General features: G+C 36.9%; 1 protein-coding gene across 3 annotated transcripts in view; it reads right to left on the reverse strand.

The window, feature by feature from the left end:
• Positions 1 to 24138, reverse strand: part of LOC149781051 (polycystin-1-related protein-like) — a 535051-nt gene that overhangs the window by 67087 nt on the left and 443826 nt on the right. For all 3 annotated transcript variants that reach the window (XM_089938184.1, XM_089938183.1, XM_089938186.1), the window contains 3 exons: positions 22144 to 22200; positions 12199 to 12444; positions 10788 to 11069 (listed from right to left, as the gene is read on the reverse strand). In XM_089938184.1, coding sequence (XP_089794310.1) covers positions 10788 to 11069; positions 12199 to 12444; positions 22144 to 22200 — 585 coding nt within the window. The remainder of the gene's footprint in view (positions 1 to 10787; positions 11070 to 12198; positions 12445 to 22143; positions 22201 to 24138) is intronic.

The following is a 24138-nucleotide window of genomic DNA, read 5'->3' on the forward strand; positions in this document are numbered from 1 at the left end:
CGGTAAACAGACCAACCATAAAGTTTCTGGAAGCATTTCTTCTGGGAAAAATAGATCTGATTAGGGGTATCCTAGCCTCTATGCTAAATTCCAGCCTTGTCAGGACATAAATCTTTACTGCATGGGCCTCGGAATGAATACCCTTATGGTATCATAAATACATATTGGTTGTCTAGCAACAATACACATTTATCTTGCACAACTGCACGTCATCTATTTTTCGATGGGCACCAATTTTTGACACATTTAATAGTTAATTGGGGCCAAAAATTTCAAGACTTATTGAAGAACGATTTTTCTGTGGAAATTATATGACCACAAATTTATGAACCAACAATAAAACCATAATAATTGATATTTAAAAAAAAAATCAATTCAAAGTAACTGAAAATGATAACCTAGTGGCTGAAGAGAGATGGAAATGAGCAATGCTGAATATCAATTGACAGAATCCAATATAGATTAAGCATGCTCCAAAACACAAATTTAAAAAAAATATGCAAAGTAAGCTTCAATTTGCGATGGCTTTAATAATTTCATCCTCCTGAAAACACCAAGCATACGGGGGGTAAATAAACTTTAGACTGATCATGACATAATTCAATTTTCTGGAAGGGGCAATATTAAATGCAATGCTATTTAAGTTGTTAAATTTAAACACATTCTGGTGCGTGCTAGATCAATATAGTCATATCTGAAAAACAAAATTGAATGTATAATTAATGTTCAAAATAAGAACTTTGGTTTTCAAGTGTATTTTTATTGATTATATTTTATTAATTCATTGGGGAGGAATTAAGTGAAAATTTGTGTAATGTATCAAGTCACACTGCTGAGGTTTGAATTGTACAGGTCCAGGACAAGGGCTGATACAGAACTGATTGATACATGCTGAGGGCTGATACTGGACATGGGCATATATAAAACAGATAAATGAAGAGGGTCGATACTAACAGGCCCAGGATGGGCTGATACAGTACTGATTGATACATGCAGAGGGCTGATACTGGACATGGGCATATATAAAACTGATAAATGAAGCGGGTTGATACTAACAGGCCCAGGATGGGCTGATACAGAAAAAATGAAGAGGACTCGTACTACTAACAGATTGATAAACAATTCGAGCTGATACTGGACAGTCCAGGACATAGGCAGAAACAAAACTGATTGGTACATGACAAGGGCAGATAATAACAGGCCTTGGATAAGCTGATACGGAACTGATTGATACATGACAAGGGCAGATAATAACAGGCCTGGGATGGGCTGACACATCTCTGATTGATACATGACAAGGGCAGATAATAAAAGGCCTTGGATGGGCTGATACAGAACTGACTGATACATGAAGAGGGCAGATAATAATAGGCCTGGGATGGGCTGATACAGATCTGATTGATACGTGACAAGGGGAGATAATAAAAGGTCTTGGATGGGCTGATACAGAACTGACTGATAAATGAAGAGGGCAGATAATAACAGGCCTGGGATGGGCTGATACAGATCTGATTGATACAAGGCAAGGGCAGATAATAACAGGTCCAGGACATGGGCAGATACAGAACTGATTCATAATTGTTGACTGCCGATACCGAAAAATATATGCAGATTTTTCATATTGCAGTTCATGATTGATAGGTCCAACACTACTGGAAATGATATATGAAGATCCTCAATTTTCTGTCACAACATAATGATAAAAACATAACAAAACATGGTCAAGTCAAAATAAAAATGTAAACAATTTACCAATGGGAATTTCATGACAGACTTTTTTTTTGTAGCTAGTTCAAACAAAAAAGTGAAAAACTTCTACAGTATTATTGCACAGGACTTCCATTAATAGAACTTGATGGACCAGCATGCAGGTTACCATGACTACAGGTTTGAATCCGGACTAAGCCATTTAGTGTTTTATCTTGGAAGATGAAACCCATGCTTTTCTTTCAAGCCAGATCATTTTTTTTTTTTTTCTAAAGGCAATTTGTTTTCTACAAAATAACTGGGCAATATTGATAGATAGGGGTGCATTTTCTGTAACAAATTCCCAGTACCTGTGATACAATGGTTTTGGGAAATGGCTGACAATGGTTGTGGGAAATGGCTGACAGGAAATTTTAAAATACTCTTCAACAAACAACGGCTGGTGCCCAAGTTAGCTGATGGATGATTCCAAAAAAAGCACAATTTGGCTCCAGATCCATCAAACAAAAAATTGCCATCTTTAGTCTGAAATCTAGAAATCTCTTGCATAAAGTTCCAATAAATCTTAAGTCAAATGTATCAATAACTTCAGAGAATTCTAAGCCTGTTTTTCAACCAGTCTCATACTTAGCCCATATTTCCACCAGTCTCATACTAAGCCTTGATATCCACCAGTCTCATACTAAGCCTTGATATCCACCAGTCTCATACTAAGCCTTGATATCCACCAGTCTCAAACTAAGCCTTGATATCCACCAGTCTCATACTAAGCCTTGATATCCACCAGTCTCATACTAAGCCTTGATATCCACCAGTCTCATACTAACCTTGATATCCACCAGTCTCATACTAAGCCTTGATCTCCAACAGTCTCAAACTAAGCCTTGATATCCACCAGTCTCATACTAAGCCTTGATCTCCACCAGTCTCATACTAAGCCCTGATCTCCACCAGTCTCAAACAAAGCCTTTATTTCCATGAGTCTCATACTAAGCTTTGATCTCTACCAGTCTCAAACAAAGCCCTGATCTCCACCAGTCTCAAACAAAGCCTTTACTTAAATGAGTCTCATACTAAGCCTTGATCTCCACCAGTCTTATACTAAGCCTTGATCTCTATCAGTCTCAAACAAAGCCTTGATCTCCACCAGTCTCATACTAAGGCTTGATCTCCACCAGTCTCATACTAAGCCTTTATTCTACTAGTCTCAAACAAAGCCTTTATTTCCATGAGTCTCATACTAAGCTTTGATCTCTACCAGTCATAAACAAAGCCTTTATTTAAATGAGTCTCATACTAAACCTTGATCTCTACCAGTCTCAAACAAAGCCTTGATCTCCACTAGTCCCAAACTAAACCTTTATTTCCATGAGTCTCATACTAAGCTTGATCTCTACCAGTCTCAAACAAAGCCTTGATCTCCACCAGTCTCAAACTAAACCTTATTTCCCTGAGTCTCATACTAAGCTTTTATTTCCCTGAGTCTCATACAAGGCCTGTATTTCCACAGTCTTATATTAAGCCTCTACCAGTCTCATACTAAGCCTGTATTTCCACCAGTCTCATTGACCAGTTTCATGGAACAACATGTTTCTACATGTGAGAAAATATCAATTAACAGTTCATATTCTAATAAGGATAGATGGACTATAAGCAAGAGAAAATATGGCATAGTAAATTGTATGTCATGTTGTCTCTAAAGTCTTGTGTATCCAGAGCCAGTTGAAAATTATGTTAAATGTAATATTAGACATACATCCAGTGTAAATTATATACTTGCCTGCATACAAAATAAAATATAAACTAAAATTGACAAGAGACAGGAGGAGACCTAGTTCTTATATTCAAATGATCCTGGAACCAATCCCAACTGCAGCTCATGAAAAACCCAATTAGTATTTTGGAACTCATGAAAAACCCAATTAGTATTTTGGAACTATTGCATTGACATTTATTTTATGCCTGGTTTCAGATTTGTATCTTGCAAGTCTGATTGGGTAAATAGATAAATTGGGTAAATTGATGGACCATAAAGTGTCTGGAAGCATTTCTTAAGGGCAAATAAATCAAATTGGGCAATACCATAGCCTCTGACTAGTCAATTCTGATATAAATTGAGTCATAAATTGACTTGCAGTAATGTGTTATTTTCTCCAAAAGAGCAATTCCAAACAAGGAGTTATTAATGTGATTCTGCAAAAAGAGATCAACACAATAATAATGCAGAATGCAATGTTTTGCCAGCTCCGTTACAAAATAATGTATAGAGAAAACTGAACTGAATAAAAAACATACATAACCACTAAAAAGTAGGTCACTGTGACCGCATTTAACATGTGATTACTGGTCACCTCCATGATGAATATGTCCATCACACTTCATGACTGAATGAAAACTGTCTAAAGTACACTTTGTAGGCAAGAAAAAAGAATGGAATACATACTTTTAGTTGCTAGAGACTTAAGACACTGTAAAGTATTTCACAATACTAAGCACATTTATTTGTACAAAATGCCTGGCAAACTGTACATAATTTGCTTGCAGATCACAATTACTAAATTCCATTCAAAATTTTATAGAACAAAATGGTATAGAGCCTCATTTGCTGCGGCATCATGTGATAGTAGATCTGTTCTTTTTTTATATACACAGTTGGGGTACATTTGTTATACACCTACATAAATATTGTATAACACTACCTCACTATAAGGACCTTTATTATAACCCCATTCCTGCTATAAGGTGGATATGGACACGTATCCCATTTTATCATAAAGTGGTAAAATTACTTGTATACTCCTCACAATAAGTGGTTATACTATATGGTGGAATATTTCAAGGCTCCCAAGGACAGCATTATAATGAAGGAGTGTATATACTACTTCATAAGGTGATCTCACTATAAGGTGGAAAACTTAATGGCTGCCCAGGATAGTGCTGTAATGAGGGAGTGTTATGTATATCATATACTACTTCATAAGGTGATATCTCTGTAAGGTGGAATACTCTGGCACAAATAGACAGTGTTATATGGAATGAGTATGATATGCATCCTTTACTTCTTGATAAGGTGATCTCACTATAAGGTGGAATACTTAATGGCTGCCCAAGATAGTGTTGTAATGAGGGAGTGTTATATATATCATATACTACTTCATAAGGTGATCTCACTATAAGGTGGAATACTCTGGCACAAATGGACAGTGTTATATGGAAGGAGTGTGATATGTATCATATACTTCTTGATAAGGTGATCTCACTCTAAGGTGGAATATTCAATTACTGTCCAGGACAGTGTTAAATATATCATGTACTTGTTGATATAAGCTAGTCTCACTATAAGTGGAACACTCCAGAATTCTCATGGACAGTGTTATAATGAGGGTTTTTTTATGTATATCACACCCTTCATTATAAGGTGGTATACTCTGTGGAAACCATGGACAGTGTTATAATGAGTGGGTATTATGTAAATCACACACTTCATTATAAGGCAGTATACTCTGTGGCAACCATGGACAGTGTTATAATGAGTGGGTATTATGTATATCACACCCTTCATTATAAGGTGGTATACTCTGTGGCAACCATGGACAGTGTTATAATGAGGGTGTATTATATACTTTATTACAAGATGGTCTCACTATAAGCCGATATACTCCACTGCTCGCATGGACAGTTTTATAACAAGGGACTGCTGTATTGTGTAAAGAATTCTGGAGGGGGAAATAAGAGACCAACAAATATTTACCGATAAAACCTTTATCGTCATATTCGCAGCTGCAAACTATGACTAAATATAGAATAAACCAACTACAAAATGGTTGTAATTACGGGTCAAGTTCTTTATCTAAAGAAAATAAAAAAATATTGGCATTTAGAGTGCCAATAACATGTGCATCTCAAAACAAATTATGCTTGTTCTAAGTTTTAGGAATAAAGTATGATTAAAGCCAATAATTACAACTACAATACCCGATTTTACTCTGTAATATTTGGACTGCAACACCAAAACAAGATTTTTCCCTGTAATGCTTGGACTTGAACATTACAAATAACAGATTTTCCCAGTGATTATTGTACTTAAGCACCGAAGTCACATAAAATGTGACATATACATCTCTTTCAATCTGTAATAAACTGCTGATGGAATTGTTCACAGATTTCATTTTTCTCCCATTTTGTTCATTTAGGCATTCATAGAAATTGAAGAAATACCATACAAATTCTGTTTCATTCAGTCTGGGAGAAAATTAACTGTAGTTTTCTAATCTCAAAAGAACTGAATGTTCCCTTAGTACTTGACCTTCTAAATGATCTAATCCCTGTGGCCAACCAGTTCATAAATTCTATTTCATCTTATTGATTGGTAATTACAACTGAGTGAATTAGCATCTTGGAGCCAAAAATAGCAGATGACACTTTAATACAGTCAGCATCAGTTATTGCAACTTACTACACAGCCAAGCCATTTGTCTGGTTACAATAATCTACTAAATCACATAAAGGTAAAGGACACACATATCTACAACCATTCTGGAAACTCATTCAGATAATAACACAACCCCATGATAAATTATTGGCATCTTGAGAAGCAAGACCTGTGTCAAAATTAGGTCCAGGAGGAGTCCCTTACATGTAGATAGCATCTTGGCACCATTCTCCTGCAGTTCTAACAAATATTAGATTTTTTCTTATATGGCATGTATGTATAAGGTTTAATGGCAAATCAGCACAACCTTTTTTACCAAGTCAGCTGTTATGGCCCATGATTTGTAGGCGTTGAGAAACATTGGAGATCACCAGTCAGTGCATCAGTCTGACCTTTGAACTGAGTGCGATGTTCTTGTCATTCCAGATTGGCTTCAGTTTTGTCAGCGCTGCTGTTGCCTGTACAATCCTGAAGAGTACTTCAGGCTTCGATCCTTCATCTGTCACAGTTGCCCCCAAATACTTGATGCTGTGGACTGTTTCTAGCTTTGTACCTTGGACCCTGATGTCAGTGCTGATGCCCTTGATGTTGTTGGTCATCATTTTGGTCTTCTTTGCACTGATTTCCAAACCACAAGGTTTTGTCAAGGCTCTCTACTAAGCTTGCTAATTCTTGCTCATTTCCTGCTAGTCGATCAATGTCATCGGCAAAACATAAGTTGGTGACTGTTCTGCCTCTGATGCTGACTGTCACTGCACGATTTTTAAGAGGATCAGCCAAGATTCTCACCAGAAAGATGTTGAATAGTGTGGGAAAGAGCAGGCAGCCTTGTCTGACTCCGACTGTCGTTCTGAACCAGTCCCCTATGCTGCCACTGAAGTATACTGCACTGGTGGCCTTGTCATAAAGGTGCTCTGTTACTGTGATGAGATTGGCATTGATATTGTACAGTCTCATGGTCGCCCACAAGTCTGCATGCCCTACCCTGTCAAATGCATTCTTGAAATCCATGAAGACGTGGTACAGATCTTGCTGGTATTGGAGGTACTTCTCACAAAATATCCTGAGGTAGAAGATCTGCTCTGCTGTGCTGTGCCCTGCTCTGAAACCTGCCTGTTCCTTGGCAATGATCTATTCAGCATGTGGCTTTAGTCTGTTCAGCAGTATCCTCAACATGACTTTGCTTGGATGGCTTATGAGACTGATTGTATGTTGGTTTTGACACTGTTGTATGTTATCTTTCTTGGGGAGGATGATGATCAGTAATTGGGTCCACGGTGATGGCCATACTTCTGTTTGCCAGATCTTGTTGCAGATGCTTGTGAGGGCGCTAATCATTGCTTCTCCCCCAGCTTGGATCAGTTCTGCTGATGTTGTCCACTCCTGCTGACTTCCTCCTTTTCGGCGATCTCGCTGTAGCTTCTACTTCTTCATGTAGGATAGGGTGGTTGTCGTTGTTAGTTGCTGGAGGAACGTTTTTACCTCTGGTTATATTGTGGCTCTGTGGTTGTAAAGTTCTGCACATTACTCTGTCCATCTTTTCAGAATATCTTTTTCTTCTGTGAGGCAGTTTATGGCTTTTTCCTGTAAGGAGGTAACTTGCCGTTGTTTTGTGCTTGTTAGAACTTGGACCAGTTGGTATGCTTTCCTACCATCATTCCTTTTCAAGTTATCCTTGATGTCTTTGGACTGTTATTCTATCCAGTTCTCTTTTGCTGTTTTTCATGCTTTTCTTGAATTCCCAGTTAACTGCCTTGTACTGTTCTGCCCTTTCTGTATCGTTCTTTTCCTTTTTCAGTTCCCTCCTCTTGTCACACAGGTTCAGGACCTCAGCTGTGACCCAGGGCTTCTTGACTGGGCAATGTCTACCAAGGATCTCTATGGCTGTTACGGTGTTGCTGTACGGTGATCATTGTGTCTATGTCGGTATTGTCAGTGTTGAGGATGGTGAGAGGTGTTCATTACAGTTGTCATAACAAGATTTTCATGATGGCTGCAATGGCAATCATACCGGCTGTCAGAATGGCACCATATTCATTTAGGACCAGTCAGACATCATATCTTTCAGTCCTATGACCATCCATGCAGCAGTTGTGATAAGAAGATCTTCAAGACAGCTGCTGTGGTGGACATACTGAACATTAGATTAGCACAGTTTTCATTTAGGACCAAAGAGTGAAAAACCCATGCTGATGACCATAAGCCCATCCATTCAGGAGGAGCAGCAGCACCAACTTCATTTTGGTCCAACTAGACCAAGTCACATGGAAATCTCTAAGGTAGTTTAGTGTGAGCAGTGGTAACAAACTGGTACTAACTAACCGATGGATCAACAGACCATCCCCTAAGTTCTTCTGGTCAATGTCCATTAGAGCAAAAACTACATAGGTTTCAGAAAAACTTGTCGTATTGAGATATTTCACATTCTGGGAGGTCACATATAGGATCAGCAATATAAACAAGGTTCTGTTAGTGATAATATCATAACGATAAGATCGGGTTAAAATCGATCTGACAGACTAAGAACTCATGTTTTATTAAGATCACCAATCAAATCACATCTTTCAAATTTATGAAAGTGACGCATGTCATTTAGAATTCCTAAACAATACCTCTCCCCAAAACGAATTTGCAATGCCTGATCTGACACGACAATGAAAATAAGGGGATTGGAAATAGAAAAGGTCACGACAACAATGATTTGTGTCGGTTGGATCTACAAGCAGGACTGTGGAAATCTGATTTTAATCAGATTGGATCATGCCTTCAGGTGGAGTACTGATATTTTTAGATGGCTGTCATGGCCTTGCTAATGGAAGTCTGTCTGGAACCACTTATATTTTGGATGTACTACACACATGTATCATAAAAAGTCTTTTAGCAAAAACCTTACAACTCTAAAATTATTTTTATGATGGCCACCATGTTACAGCATAGGTCAACATGTTTATTTAGGGCCAACCATAGTGAAAACATCAAGAGAAGGTCCAGGATTTTTTTTTAAAGATCATTATCATGGTGGCCTTGGTCCTCATCCTAATAAAACATGCCAAGTACGACCATTCTGACTCACTTGGTCCTCATGTACTCATCCTAATAAAACACACTGAGTATGACTATTCTCACTCACTTGGTCCTCATCCCAATAAAACACATCAAGTATGACCATTCTCACTCACTTGCTCCTCATGTACTCATCCTAATAAAACACACCGAGTATGACTATTCTCACTCACTTGGTCCTCATCCCAATAAAACACATCAAGTATGACCATTCTCACTCACTTGGTACTCATCCTAATAAAACACACCAAGTATGACCATTCTCACTCACTTGCTCCTCATGTACTCGTCCTAATAAAACATGCTGAGTATGACCATTCTCACTCACTTGGTATTCATCTTAATAAAACACATCAAGTATGACCATTTTCACTCACTTGGTACTCATCTTAATAAAACACATCAAGTATGACCATTCTCACTCACTTGGTACTCATCTTAATAAAACACACCAAGTATGACCATTCTCAATCACTTGGTACTCATCTTAATAAAACACATCAAGTATGACCATTCTCACTCACTTGGTACTCATCTTAATAAGACACACCGAGTATGACCATTCTCACTCACTTGGTACTCATCTTAATAAAACACACCGAGTATGACCATTCTCACTCACTTGGTACTCATCTTAATAAAACACACCGAGTATGACCATTATCACTCACTTGGTACTCATCTTAATAAAACACACCGAGTATGACCATTATCACTCACTTGGTACTCATCTTAATAAAACACATCAAGTATGACCATTCTCAATCACTTGGTACTCATCTTAATAAAACACACCGAGTATGACCATTCTCACTCACTTGGTACTCATCTTAATAAAACACACCGAGTATGACCATTATCACTCACTTGGTACTCATGTACTCATCCTCATAAAACATCATGCTGAGTATGACCATTGCCACTCACTTGCTAAAGATGAAATTCAGGTTAAGAGGAAGAATCCTTATTACCAATAATAATGTGACCTTTTGACCGGACCCAAGTGACTGCATTCATGATCTAAACTTTCTTTGTCAACTTCTCATCCAACTATCATACCAGATATGGTCACTTTCACTCAGTGCCAAAGGACTTCAGGTTACAAGATCAATCAAATAATGAGCAGATGGATGGATGCACAGAAACACATGGACAGACCAACTGCTCATCCACCTGATGTTGTTGTTGTTGTTCTGGGGTTTAACGCCATTTTCAGCGCACGATACATGGCGGCCAGTATTAATGGTGAAGGAAGAACCCAGGAAAACCCAGGAAAGAACCACCAACCCACGAGAAGCTACTGGCAAGCTTTCTCACATACCCACGTCTGCTGAATTCAAGACTCGAACCCACGCAGACATAGATGAGATGGCAGTGATCCATAACGGATAACACTTTAGACCACTTGGGGCCCCTCATCCACCTGAAATATCAATCCAAATATGGTCACTTTCTCTCAGTGCTGATGGACTTCAGATTACATGATCAATCGACTACTGAATAGATAGATGGATACACTGAAACAAATGGACAGACCTACCACACTATATATCCAAAAAAGTGCAGATATAAAAAATAGTCTAACCTTATCACTACCTCCATAGGAAAAGGGATTTTCTTTGAATGTAGTCATGTGACTTTGAAAGCAGCCTTGACTGGATGTACAGCATTGGGAGGATGCTGGGAATGTATCTTCCGATTGGTTGGGTTTCAGGATAGCTTCTAAATTCTCAGGAAGTGTGAATTTGGATTGGTCAAGCTCAAATTCTGTGCCACTATGTGCACTCTGTCTGGATGCTAGGATGGCAAAGAAGTCTGTGGCAACTCTGACTGGTTCCTCAGAAATAGCCTGGAACTTCAATTCTGTCTGCAATAGATAACAACAAAAGGGCATCAGTCCACTTCCATGTAATGAAGCAACGATTAATAAATATTTTCATTTCCAAAACCATGATAATGAAAGTGCTATCATATTTCTCTTGTATTATATCTGACACCTTCCTCATAATTACTAAAACGACAAAAATTTGCACAGACGTCCTTGATTACTTCATATTTTTTATTCACTAAACAAACAGGAATTTTCCAGTCTCTAAATTAATAACCTGATTTATGGTACATTTGTATTGTAAGGAAAGCAATGAAAAGCTACTGATCCTATCATATTCCATACTCTTTTATGCAAATAAAGTTTCTTGTATAGGCAGTTACCTAGCCATTACCAAAAAAAAAACCCATTTTAAATGACGAGTGTTTTGGAAGACATGTCATTAGGGACCTGCTTTTCCCTGTGTGAATCAACAGCAATGTACAGTTTTATCACTTACAAAGAACGACCACCTTTCCAAAAAGACTACTTTTTTTGACAAAATGTGTGGGGTGGCTGAGGGGGCATAGGGTTAGTCTTTGCAAGATAGAAAAATGTTTTTCACTGAATCTTAAAATGTTATGATTCTCATTTCAGTCCATTCAGAACATAAGATCTGATATTCTTCAAGTTTGCTTGTTAAAGAAATGACAGACACCTGATTGGTTAAGTACATTTTTAATGCCTTCTGTAATTATCACTCTATATAAACAATGGACCCAGTCAACTTCTAAGCTTGGATGGTCACTCCCACCCCAGCCAGTGACCCATGAGTCAAAACTTGACATCCTTCCAACACAGGATGCATCTACAAGCTATTATGGCATTTACAAAGTTTGTCAGAAAATATGACAATTTCCTTGTAATAAAAATATGTGTATGTTTGACCTTTGATACCCTCCAAGGGCCATCAGGGATTGAACTGATGATAAAACAACTAAAAAGGTTTGTGAATTTCCTTTCAGCAGTTAAGGATGGTATGTGATAACAAACAGATCAACAATAAGGCAAGCTGAATGAGACAGAAAGTGTGTCACAATATCCCTCACATTCCTCCAAAAAATAATTTTAAAAAATGGGATAAAAATATATAATGTACTAAAAATGACCCCTGAGGAATGAAAATTACCTTTACAAGCTCTTCGATGACCCTAACAGACTCGGAGATGACAGACTTTAACCCGTGCTGGACTTCAGGTTTTGGATTGGAGTCCTGCAAAAATCTTGCAGTTGCCTCGACTACATTGGAGGCAGACTGGACTGCTAGCTCTACTAGATTATCACTGGATGTCATAGTGTGACTGTATAGGTTTTGGGTACCAGACAAAATGGATTTCAAAACTCTCACTGAGAAGTCAAGGGAAGACTTGGTCAACTGTAAAAGAAAAGACACAAAAAATATGTAGCCTGGTCAAGAATTTCAGGAGTAAAGGAAAATAAAGTGGCCTATTCAATAATTTATATCATTTTTTGGAGAATGTATTGAAGGCACTGGCCATTAACCAACAGCAACTATTAAAATGTAATAAATAAATATTTATATGTATCTCACAATAAGGTCTATCTGCGTCTGATGTTTTTATTGCTAACCAGAGTCATAAGAAGCGTTATCAGGAATGGTGTATTACATACCAACCCTATATTTAATAGTACTCTGTCTAGATAAATGGAATTTTGTTTCCAATTGACTTTTACCTGTGACCTGATAATCCCCAAAAAGATAAGCTTTTTCCTGACAATAAATGCAAGCTATCCATAAAGTTTGGGCCAGGTCTGTGGTGTAGAACAAATGTCATTGTGCAAAATTTTTTTTCGTTCTTCCAGTGCTCTTTACCAATGACCTTTTAACCTCCAAATCAATAGCCTTCTTCATTACTGCAAGTGCAAGCCATCCACACAGTTTGGTTGAGGTGCATTGAGTGCAACTAATGTGACTATGCTTAAACCACCCTATTCTTTCAGTCTCAGTGACCTTGACCTATTGCTATTTCTCCTTATAACAAGTGATAGCCATCTAGCCATCCAAAAAGTTTTTTTTTTATTCTGTCAGTCAGTCACAGCTTCTGAGCTCTTTTAGACCCAAACTGCATAATGTGTCAGCAGATAGGTGTCAGTGCAGTTTGTACTCAATAGAACAAAACAACTTAGATCTTCTGGAGCTTTATGCCATGGCAGATCAGGGTCTCTCTATGTTGTTTGCCGTTTTACCTGAGCTTACAAGCTAGTACTGCATGTGTACTCAATTATCAGAGTAGCTGATAAATCATGCAATTGTTCCTAAAAATATTTTACACATAGCACATGTGCATTCTTACAATTTCTTTAACTTTCCTTTATGCCTAATGTTAAGTGCCTATGAAACAGAATGCAAATTCTTTTTTATGTGGCTATCAAAATTGGGCTCCATTAAATTAAGTGATTAGGCACATACAGGTCTTTGTAACATGGTTAGAATTTCATTATAAATGCTGCCTTGGCACAATATCAAATGGATACCAGCAACAAAAATACTAAAAAAATTCTCCCAATAAACACTACTTGCTCTTTGTTATGAGCTGGTTTCACTTCCACTGGGATTTGTCTACACAACTGTATGCAGAGTAACACAAAGAAAATACTACTTAATCCCAGACAGGAATTGGCACGTTCCTCTCTGATTTGCTGTCCTAGCTAATAAATATATTGGCTATGCGTGATACAACCCCAGACCAAGTAGATCGAATTTGCCTCACTCTAGTAATCAACATCCCTACTAATTGGCCCTCGCCTCTCTGTCACTTCCGTTTATTCAAACACAATTACCTCAGATCAATAGAGTCTGTGGAGTGATATAAATTTCAGAAATAATGTTCCCTTAACAATAGACTATCACATAGATTACTGGGTAAACATTCATACTGTACCCTTTTCTTACAAAAGCAACTACAGCATGTATTTCATTCTGACGCTAAAAGAAAAACTTGTTTAGCAACACAAATTTAAATTTAATATTTAAAAAAATTATGTATAAAATCCCCAAACTGACGTCCAGCATCTATTCAGATTAATAATAATAATAATTTTTAAATAGTTTTTACTGTTACAATTTAAATAGTGAAAATGGACAATTCATTTTTTATACATTAATGATTAACGTGTTCAGGGATCAATAAATGTTTTTTAATTATGAGATATGCTAATGTTTACGAGTCAACATTTTACATATAAAGATTAATACATAAATATCATGATAACAGATTTGTAGCACATTATTCCGATAATGAACATAATTATGTGTTTATTTAGTCGTCTTGCAAACAAGTTTGGAAAATTTTCTCTCATGATGATTGTGTTTTACGGTACTAGCGAACCTAGCACTTTTTGTAATGTGTAAACAGGAAAGAAATTTGAGTGAAATTCTTTGATGATATGTTTACGAGAGAAAGAAATCAGTAAAATTCTTTTCGAATTGAAGATAAACCATCTTGGCTTATTAGGTTTTACCAGTCATATAAGTAAGAAACTATTTCCCCTATGCTAAGCCCATGTTTGACAATACGACCACCTTCCACTGTAAACAGTTTTTGTTTGACGATACGATCACCTTCCACTGTAAAAAGTTTTTGCAAAAGTCATTGTTTGATGATACGACCACCTTCCACTGTAAAAAAAATTTGCAAAAGTTTTTGTTTGACGATACGACCACCTTCCACTGCAAACATGTTTTGGCAAAAGTTTTGGTTTGTCCTGTAACAGACCTACCCTTAGGTTTCCATTGAATTTATATGACTGACTCTAACAGTGTATCAAGGGAGAAATATTGATCATGGTTTTAGAATTCTGGTAACAAAGGCAGATATAGATAAAAATTACATCATTACAGCAACTACTTTAAAATATCATAGGCCAGATTACAAACAAGAAAGAAAATACAAAGATGACTTATTCAACAGATTTAAACAAAATGTCATTCTTTTGGGGAAAAGAAGAAAAAGTACAAAATGATGCTGAACAATTTATGGAAGGATATCCAAACTGGTTTGAAATTATAAATAATAGGCAGGTAACATTGTCATACACATGGTAAATGATACATTCATGGCTATGGTAAGTGACATTTTAGTCCGTGTTTCCTCTGACCATTGTCGCCCCATTTTTGATATTTGGACATTTATGTTGGGGTGTATTCCCTATCAAAAAGTTGGAATTCGCTAACACCTTTTGGTGTCGGCATGGGGTAGACTCTTACAAGCCGGCCCAGCAAATTTTAGCAACCTTTCATTGAGATATACCTACAGGAAATCGATAAGAATATGATTTATTTTCTTAAAAAATCGTGAGCATAGCATTCGTCAATCGTGATAATAATAAATTCAGAGAGGTCTGAATAGCTAATTTCAGAAAGGTTTGAATAGCTAGACTTAGGAAGATCTGGGTTTTGTTGTTTTTTTTCTGCCCAATTCCACCTTTTAGAAAATGCCCAATTACTAACACGATTATCTGATGATAATGGTTGCTACAATTTCTGAAAAGTAGGGCTATAAATAGAGCCTGGCGATGAATATGACCATGTCATGTTAGTTGTCGAAATTATCCGTAAAGGTTGCTTGTCCTTATGTAACTTGATTCTTGAAAACAAGAAAATAGGGTGGAAAAAAAACCGGAATGGCAGCACTACAGTAAAGTCTCATGTGACAAATGTCTGTGATTTACTTCTAGACTGGCCAAAATCAATATTTTATTTCAGCTGATTTGATGATGCCAGTCAGGCAGGAAATGCAGCCCAACTTGGATTGTCCACTTTGTCAAAATCTCAAAAAATTGTGACCAATTAAGACTAGCTTTGGAGTCTTGACGTTGGCAAATGACTGATTACCATATTTGTAAGGTTGGCCTATATAAAGTAGATGTTGCTAGAATATTCCATACAATATACAAATTACAAAGCAGAACAAACATAACAGGCAGTGTTGGAGTAATGTAATGACAACGTTAATAACAGAAATGGTTCCTACACTACAACATCGATATCAGCAGAAATGGTTAGCACAGGAACAGTTGCAACTGAATTCATCAATCTGAAGGAAGACCCTTTTGTGTATTTTATCCTTAAGCCAATGGTGTAGAGGATAGAGTATAGTCAATACGTATTGTCCTACCATCCATACACCTGTCTCTCTGTCCTACCATCCATACACCTGTCTCTCTGTCCTACCATCCATACAGCTGTCTCTCTGTCCTACCATCCATACACCTGTCTCTCTGTCCTACCATCCATACACCTGTCTCTCTGTCCTACCATCCATACACCTGTCTCTCTGTCCTGCCATCCATACACCCGTCTCTCTGTCCATCCATAGACAAATGCCGTGTGCTTTGCCCACAAGTAGAGGCAGAAACCTACCAACTGACCTTTCAGCATGACAAATTGTTTCTTATGAATAGTTTTCATGGAACTTCCTAAATTGTCCACATTTGGGCTGGGTCAGCTCTGTACTGTTTCCAAGGCCATGAGGTTAAAGGTCAAAGTCACTGGAGCTGAAGTTGTTTTCTGAAGTGCAGCAAGTCAAGATCCTTGAAGCAGTTTTCATCAAACTCAGTTAAATGTCAAGGTCAATGGAGCTGAAACTGTCATTTTGGGTTCCACATGACAAGTCAACTTTTGTACAGTTTAATGTTTTAAGAGCTTTATACTTATATTACACCTGAGGAAGGGCATCTCTGCAATGAGTTTGTGACAAACAGATCAAAGATCAGGGCCACCAGGTTTACAACTGCAATGGACAATACCAGAAATAATTTGGGGAAGGAGTAATTAACCATTTTTCAGATAGCTAATTTTACCACTGCTGGTTGGTTTTATTTTTCTCCCAAGAATTAAAAAAATTCTCCCCAATCCCATTTCATGAAAATTTGTGTTCAGTAAACAAACTGCCTTCAATTAGCCAGATAAACTGAATTGTGTGTATTCAAAATATCTCTAAAACATGGTAAGCTTTCAGCAAACTGTTTTTGTTTTTCAAGTGAAAACCAGTCATGCTATAATGCTTGACATTTCAAGATGTGAATGAGAATGTTAGCAAATGGAAATCATCGTCAAGTGGATTAAACATAGCATATGAAGAAGACCCAATTAAATCAATGCCGAATTTTTTCTCATGAATAAACAGGCTTTATTCAGTCTGTTGATGGGAAGTAACATGTGGGAACTGATCCTCTTGTGACTTAAATTGATTAGTTAATAATTTGCCGACAGTTTGCTAGATAAAGCCACTAACTGGTTTTCTTGGTAAATTCCAAGCTCTGCCTTTTTTCTCCTGCTGTTGGCTCTGTAGGGAAATAGGAAAAACAAAAGAGGGACTCCAATTATCCCAGCTTTCTGAGTATAGGCAAATCCCTCTCAATCAATCAGTATAGATATTCAAGAACAGTGAGCCTCAGTTGACACACGGTTATTAATGACAAAATGATGTATTGGTAATCAGTTTCCTCTTCGACTTTATATCTTTTAGCAAGGTTTAGCAAACCTTAATAAAGCTGATCAATATCTAACAAAGACTGGCAAAATACTGATCACACTGATTACCACCAATCTGCACACATCCAAATATTCAAATAGACTGGACTCTGGACTGAGTTTAATGAAGGCTTACACAATATTTCTCAAACTTTCCAATAAAACCATCTTGATTAGGGATTTAACACAAAAAATTATTTTAAAAAGAAACATTTAATCTACTTAATACCTACTGAAAAAACTTACCCTAACAAGACATTAGACTAAAAATGTTATATTTTAAGCTCAAAGCAAAATGGTCCAAATCTCTGGAAAATCTTAAAGATTTCCATTTGCAATGAAATGTCATTTAAAAAAATTATCAAATAGGTTCTGGACAAGTTACTATTTTAAATTTTACTTACTTAAAACACAATTTAAATTGTCAAACATGAAAGATATCCCCTGGGTGTGGTTGTGATTTATGACACCATAGGAGAATCAAATGGTTCTAGACCCTGATGCATTTTCAGATGCCGGCAAAGGTCTGACAAAATGTGGATCCATATCTTTTTCTTTCAACAAAGAATCCTATTTCCCTAATATTTTTCACAAATTTCAAGATTTTTTTAAAGACAAATTTTTGGAAAATAAATAATACTGATTTGAAATATCAACCAATAAGCATTTTGGGAAACACCCAAAAACTGGTGGCAAAACAAGGGGAAATAAATACCAATTAAATGAAGTCTTGTAAAGTGAAATTCATATATAAATTTAATTGTTTTGGTTTCAATATTATCTTCATAAATGTGATAGGCCCTCATCTGTTCAAACGTCAAACAGTCAACTGATTGTCACATTAATACCTACGAGTGCTTCCACGAGAATGATGTTAAGTACTTAGCCAGTGGCTAAGCTGGATTTATTGTGATAACTGTTGAGAACTTAATGGTCCTTGGGCACTAAGAGTCTCGACTGATTACAATACATGAAAGGTGTTGAAATCATGACAAGTTTCATACAATGGGTCTGTCTACTTCAGACACACCAACCCTGAGAGAGGTCTTTTTCCTTATAAAAGTGGTAAAAGAGCATAATGTAATCATAAAATGTGGAATCTATACATTACTATTACTAATATTAGTACCCCTAACTTCATTGAGGCTACATCACAGCTATTATCTTAGATGCCATAATTACTGTACACTGTATGAAAAATGTACTAACTGAATCTGAAGAGTCAAAATATGTTGTTGTTGTTGTTGTGGGGTTTAACGCCATTTTTCAGCACAAGATAGGCTGTGTATGGCGGCCAGTATTAATGGTGGAGGAAGAACCCGGGAAAACCCCGGGAAGAACCACCGACCCACGAGAAGCTACTGGCAAGCTTTCTCACATACCCACATTGGCCGAATCCTAGACTCGAACCCACGCAGACAGAGGTGAGATGGCAGTGATCCATAACGGAGAGCGCTTTAGACCACTCGGCCACTCGGGGCCCCGAAGAGTCAAAATAGTTGTCAAAAATGGGCAAAATAGATTATAGCCAGAATACAAACAAAAATCATACTGACAAGTTATTTGACCAATCCAGTAGCCTACCGGTAAGTGGTTACAGCAAAACAGCATCTACTTCGGATGCAGGAGATTGTAACAGGAAGTGATGAAACTATCTGTTGAATACTCGTATGACTTCTACAGGCTGCTGACCTGGCTACCACTAATATTCTTTTTCTACTGAAAATTGATTTTAAAATTGTCACTCTATCCCAGCCTTACTCAGCTGATTAAATTACAGCACATCCTCACTATAAGGCACTTTATTTTAATACAGTTCCTGTCATAAGACTATTCATTATAACACTTCCTGTTACAAGGCTATTCATTACAACACAGTTCCTGTTACAAGGCTATTCATTACAACACAGTTCCTGTTACAAGGCTATTCATTACAACACAGTTCCTATTACAAGGCTACTCATTACAACAAAGCTCATGTCATAAGGCTATTCATTATAACACTTCCTGTTACAAGGCTATTCATTACAACACAGTTCCTGTTATCCTGTTATAAGGTTCTTTATTTATTACAATATGAAATGTACACTTCCTGTTATAAGGCTCTGCATTACAACACAGTTCCTGTTATAAGGTTCTTCATTACAACACAGTTCCTGTTATAAGGCTCCTAATAACAAAACAAATTCTGTTACAAGGCTCTTAATTACATCACGGTTCCTGTTATAAGGCTCTTTGTTACAATATGAAATGTACATTTCCTGCTATAAGGCTCTTCATTACAACAAAGTTCCTGTTACAAGCCTCTTAATTACAACAGTTATTGTTATAAGGCTCATTATTACAATATGAAATGTAATCTTCCTGTTATAAGGCTCTTCATTACAACACAATTCTTGTTATAAGGCTCTTCATTACAACACAATTCTTGTTGTAAGGCTCTTCATTACAACACAGTTCTTGTTATAAGGCTCTTCATTACAACACAGTTCTTGTTATAAGGCTCTTCATTACAACACAATTCTTGTTGTAAGGCTCTTCATTACAACACAGTTCTTGTTATAAGGCTCTTCATTACAACACAGTTTCTGTTAAAAGGCTCTTCATTATAATACAGTTTATGTTATGAGACTCTTCATTACAGCATGGTTCCTGTTATAAGACTTTTCCTTACAATATGGTTCCTGTTACGAGGCTAGTATGGTCAAGGATTCCATTTAACCAAACTCTATACTGTTAATGGACTGAAATTCTATCAAAAAAAACAATGTCTCCATTTTTTATAGTTACAACTAGGATAATCTCTCAAAAGATTCTTTTTACTACTATCCAACTTTCATTATCAAACCGACCCAGGCCAGCCAAACACACACACACATATATATATATATATATATATATATATATATATATATATATATATATATATATATATATATATATACATACTCCATTTTATCTTCACCCATTTCCAGACTGGTTCCCATTTTTCCATACAAATGAGCCCTTAACACATTTACCCCTGCTGACAAGTTTACATGGCAGGAGGTAGTAGCCTACGGCTGAGCTCTGTAGTGTCAAGGTCATGTATGATACACTAAAGTGAGTGGTATTATAGAAATGTAGGCAGATGTAGATCTACAATGACACCAAATAATCTGGAAGTTCTAGTTGCACTACAAAATACAGAGGGAAAAACCTCATTTTTTGGACCCTGTTATTTTCCACCCAAATTTGCCCGTGGTCGGAATCTGATTTTGTGTCCAGATTTGAGACTTTTTGGTCTGAGATGTAAGGCAGATTGGTATGAACTTTTGCAAAAAGTAGGATAAGATGGGCATTTGGAATAAAGAGTGGTCTCAATAAGAAAATAATGGGTCAGTTGAGCACAACAAAAAAAAAGAAGAAAAAAAAGAACTCCAACTTTTACCCTTTTGCTCAAGCGCGAGCCAAATAGCCAATGAAAAATGGTGTTTTGAACACAACTAGGCATTAGGTTATTGGAAAATCACCTGGAAGTTGATGTATTAGGATGTATTCAGAAATAGCTTTCAAAATGTGTTTCCTACTTGAATTTCAGGTGAAAGCAACAAAAACCTCCAGGGGTTAATGTGTTAAGAAATGCAATAACAAGATTCTCAAGATGGCAGCTATATGAGATGTGCAAGTGACACTTTACATTTAGGGCCTACTACACATCACAAGAAGACACTGGTGAAAACCCCATGTTGATACGAGTATTCCTTTTGGAGTAGTTTGAAATTTTCAAGATGGCTGCTGTGGTGGCCATATTGGATGTGTGCAGTTTCATGACACTCCTCCAAGTGGTTTGGAAGGAGTGCAATCACAAACTTGTGCTAATGGACAGATGACAGACAGATTGCGAATAACAGATGAAAAACCAACCCATATTTTCAAGTCACATTATGAAAATGATGATGAAATAATTTTTGAAGTTTAGAAATATACAAAAACTTTTCTTTTTTATTTATTTCGAATAAATAGTTGCTGTAAAAGATAAAATAGCAAACTGGAATACAGGTTACAGTAAAAAATTAGCAACAGCATTTATGGCAGAAGTCTTCTTTTGATATGCTTATAGGATGAAATATTGGATAAAATAAATAAAAAATTATTAATAATAAAGAGAGACATGTCCACTGAGCCACATTTTGCTTTGGCACAAAAGGTATCACTGGTCAAGCATAAATTTTTGACAACTTTACTGCTAATGAACTCATTCATGTTTGTTTTTATTGTTTTTTACTACTGAAAATGGAAAATAATTTCATAATGCAGTCTCGTGAGGTGAGCAAACATAGATTTATTTCATATTAAGTGGAGACAACAGGTATTGGAGGACAGAAACACACAACATGTTAAAAATTTCCCCAGATACTAATTTCATGATAAAAAAATTCCCATTATAGAGATTAGGACCCCCAAATTTTGCTGTTGGAATCATCCCTGGTTGCTAACAAACACCAATTCTTGGGGACATTCTGCACATCAAAGTGTAAGTTCCTTAGATAAAATGAATTATGGGTGCCAAATGATTGACAAAACATTAATTCTCACCTGTTCTGGTTTATGTGTAGTGTCTGACAATGCCTGGGCAGTCTGGAGAAGTTCCAGCTGAAATATAAAAAGTACAGAAATTGCTTTCACCATTTTTCTATCAGATTATCAGTTCTTATCCACAAGGTGAAGGTCATCTATAGCAGTCAGCTGTGTTTTCCAATTGCCATGTGTGTGTGTGTGTGTGATCTACTGCAATCATCTATAGCAGTCAGCTGTGTTTTCCAATCACCATGTGTGTGTGTGTGTGATCTACTGCAGTCATCTATAGCAGTCAGCTGTGTTTTCAAATTCCCACGTGTGTGTGTGTGTGATCTACTGCAGTCATCTATAGCAGTCAGCTGTGTTTTCAAATTCCCACGTGTGTGTGTGTGTGTGTGTGTGTGTGTGTGTGATCTACTGCAGTCATCTATAGCAGTCAGCTGTGTTTTCCAATTGCCATGTGTGTGTGTGATCTACTGCAGTCATCTATAGCAGTCAGCTGTGTTTTCAAATTCCCACGTGTGTGTGTGTGTGATCTACTGCAGTCATCTATAGCAGTCAGCTGTGTTTTCAAATTCCCACGTGTGTGTGTGTGTGTGTGTGTGATCTACTGCAGTCATCTATAGCAGTCAGCTGTGTTTTCCAATTGCCATGTGTGTGTGTGATCTACTGCAGTCATCTATAGCAGTCAGCTGTGTTTTCAAATTCCCACGTGTGTGTGTGTGTGATCTACTGCAGTCATCTATAGCAGTCAGCTGTGTTTTCCAATCGCCATGTGTGTGTGTGTGTGATCTACTGCAGTCATCTATAGCAGTCAGCTGTGTTTTCCAATCACCACGTGTGTGTGTGTGATCTATTGCAGTCATCTATAGCAGTCAGCTGTGTTTTCCATTTGACCATTGACCTCCATGTGTAGTCATAACAATTTACCAATGTGCATGTACATGTATGTATGTATGTGTGTGTGTGTGTGTGTGAAGAAAATATACTGTCTCTGATTGGCAGAAAAAAAGTATTTATATTCATTATGTTAGGTGAAACATCAAATTGTCTTGCGGCAAAAGAAAAAATATATCTGCTTATATCCCACCCACCCACAATTAATGGAACAGTGCCTTATTTCCATATTTACTTGTGATTGACATGCTGCAAACAGAGTGGCTCCAGATCTGCCTTCAAATAATATGTCAGCAGGTTTGGGTCTTTGACGTTTCACAAAGCCTTTTCACTATCTTTTGAAATAACCAGGCCGGGTTTTCATGGACAGAACTTTAGCCTTAATTTAAGCCCAAATCTTGAGCCCTGCAATCTTACTGGCTGAAATATAAATACGATTTAATCCCATCTTAAGTCAAGACATAACTGTAAGAGTTATTGGAGCCAGCTCAAATTTAAAAGTACCAAGGCAGTGTTATTGCAACAATGGAACAAGAAACGTTTCAGTGCCACAAAATTTTATGGCTCAAATGTCTCTAGTTTGTAAAATATTTTTAAACCAGAACCAATTAAAACATCAAAATCCAACAGCAAAATGGACAGCATCAACCCTGCTCTCAGATTACCTTATTTGACTGATATCATATCCTGGCCTGATCAAACAAGCAAGCGTAGGGAATCAAATTAAATAACAGAATGTCCTTCAACCAAGTTCTGATACAAAGCCCAGCTTCAACATTTTTTTGAGCAACTATAACCGGATATTGCTTGCTGTGATAGACAAAATATGGATACAACTACTCCCATGGATGTGGCATTATGACCCTACAGGGAGTCATTAGAAAGGAGATCATTGTCTGCTACTATGGAAAATGTCCATGACTGCACTGTTATTATAACCATCACAGCCTGACCATGCCAGCTTTAAGTCAATATATTGCACAATTATTGGTAAAGAGAGAACAAGCCAAATGAACTCTACCATATTCCTCATTGGAAATGTTGATCTGATAATTGTTATTATTTTAAGTCTATGCAATTATTGTCAAATATCTCTTGTTTACATTTAATGATTTA

The sequence above is a fragment of the Sinohyriopsis cumingii genome, chromosome 16 (genome assembly GCF_028554795.1).
Source record: "Sinohyriopsis cumingii isolate HCF-2022 chromosome 16, ASM2855479v2, whole genome shotgun sequence".
Classification (NCBI taxonomy): domain Eukaryota; kingdom Metazoa; phylum Mollusca; class Bivalvia; order Unionida; family Unionidae; genus Sinohyriopsis; species Sinohyriopsis cumingii.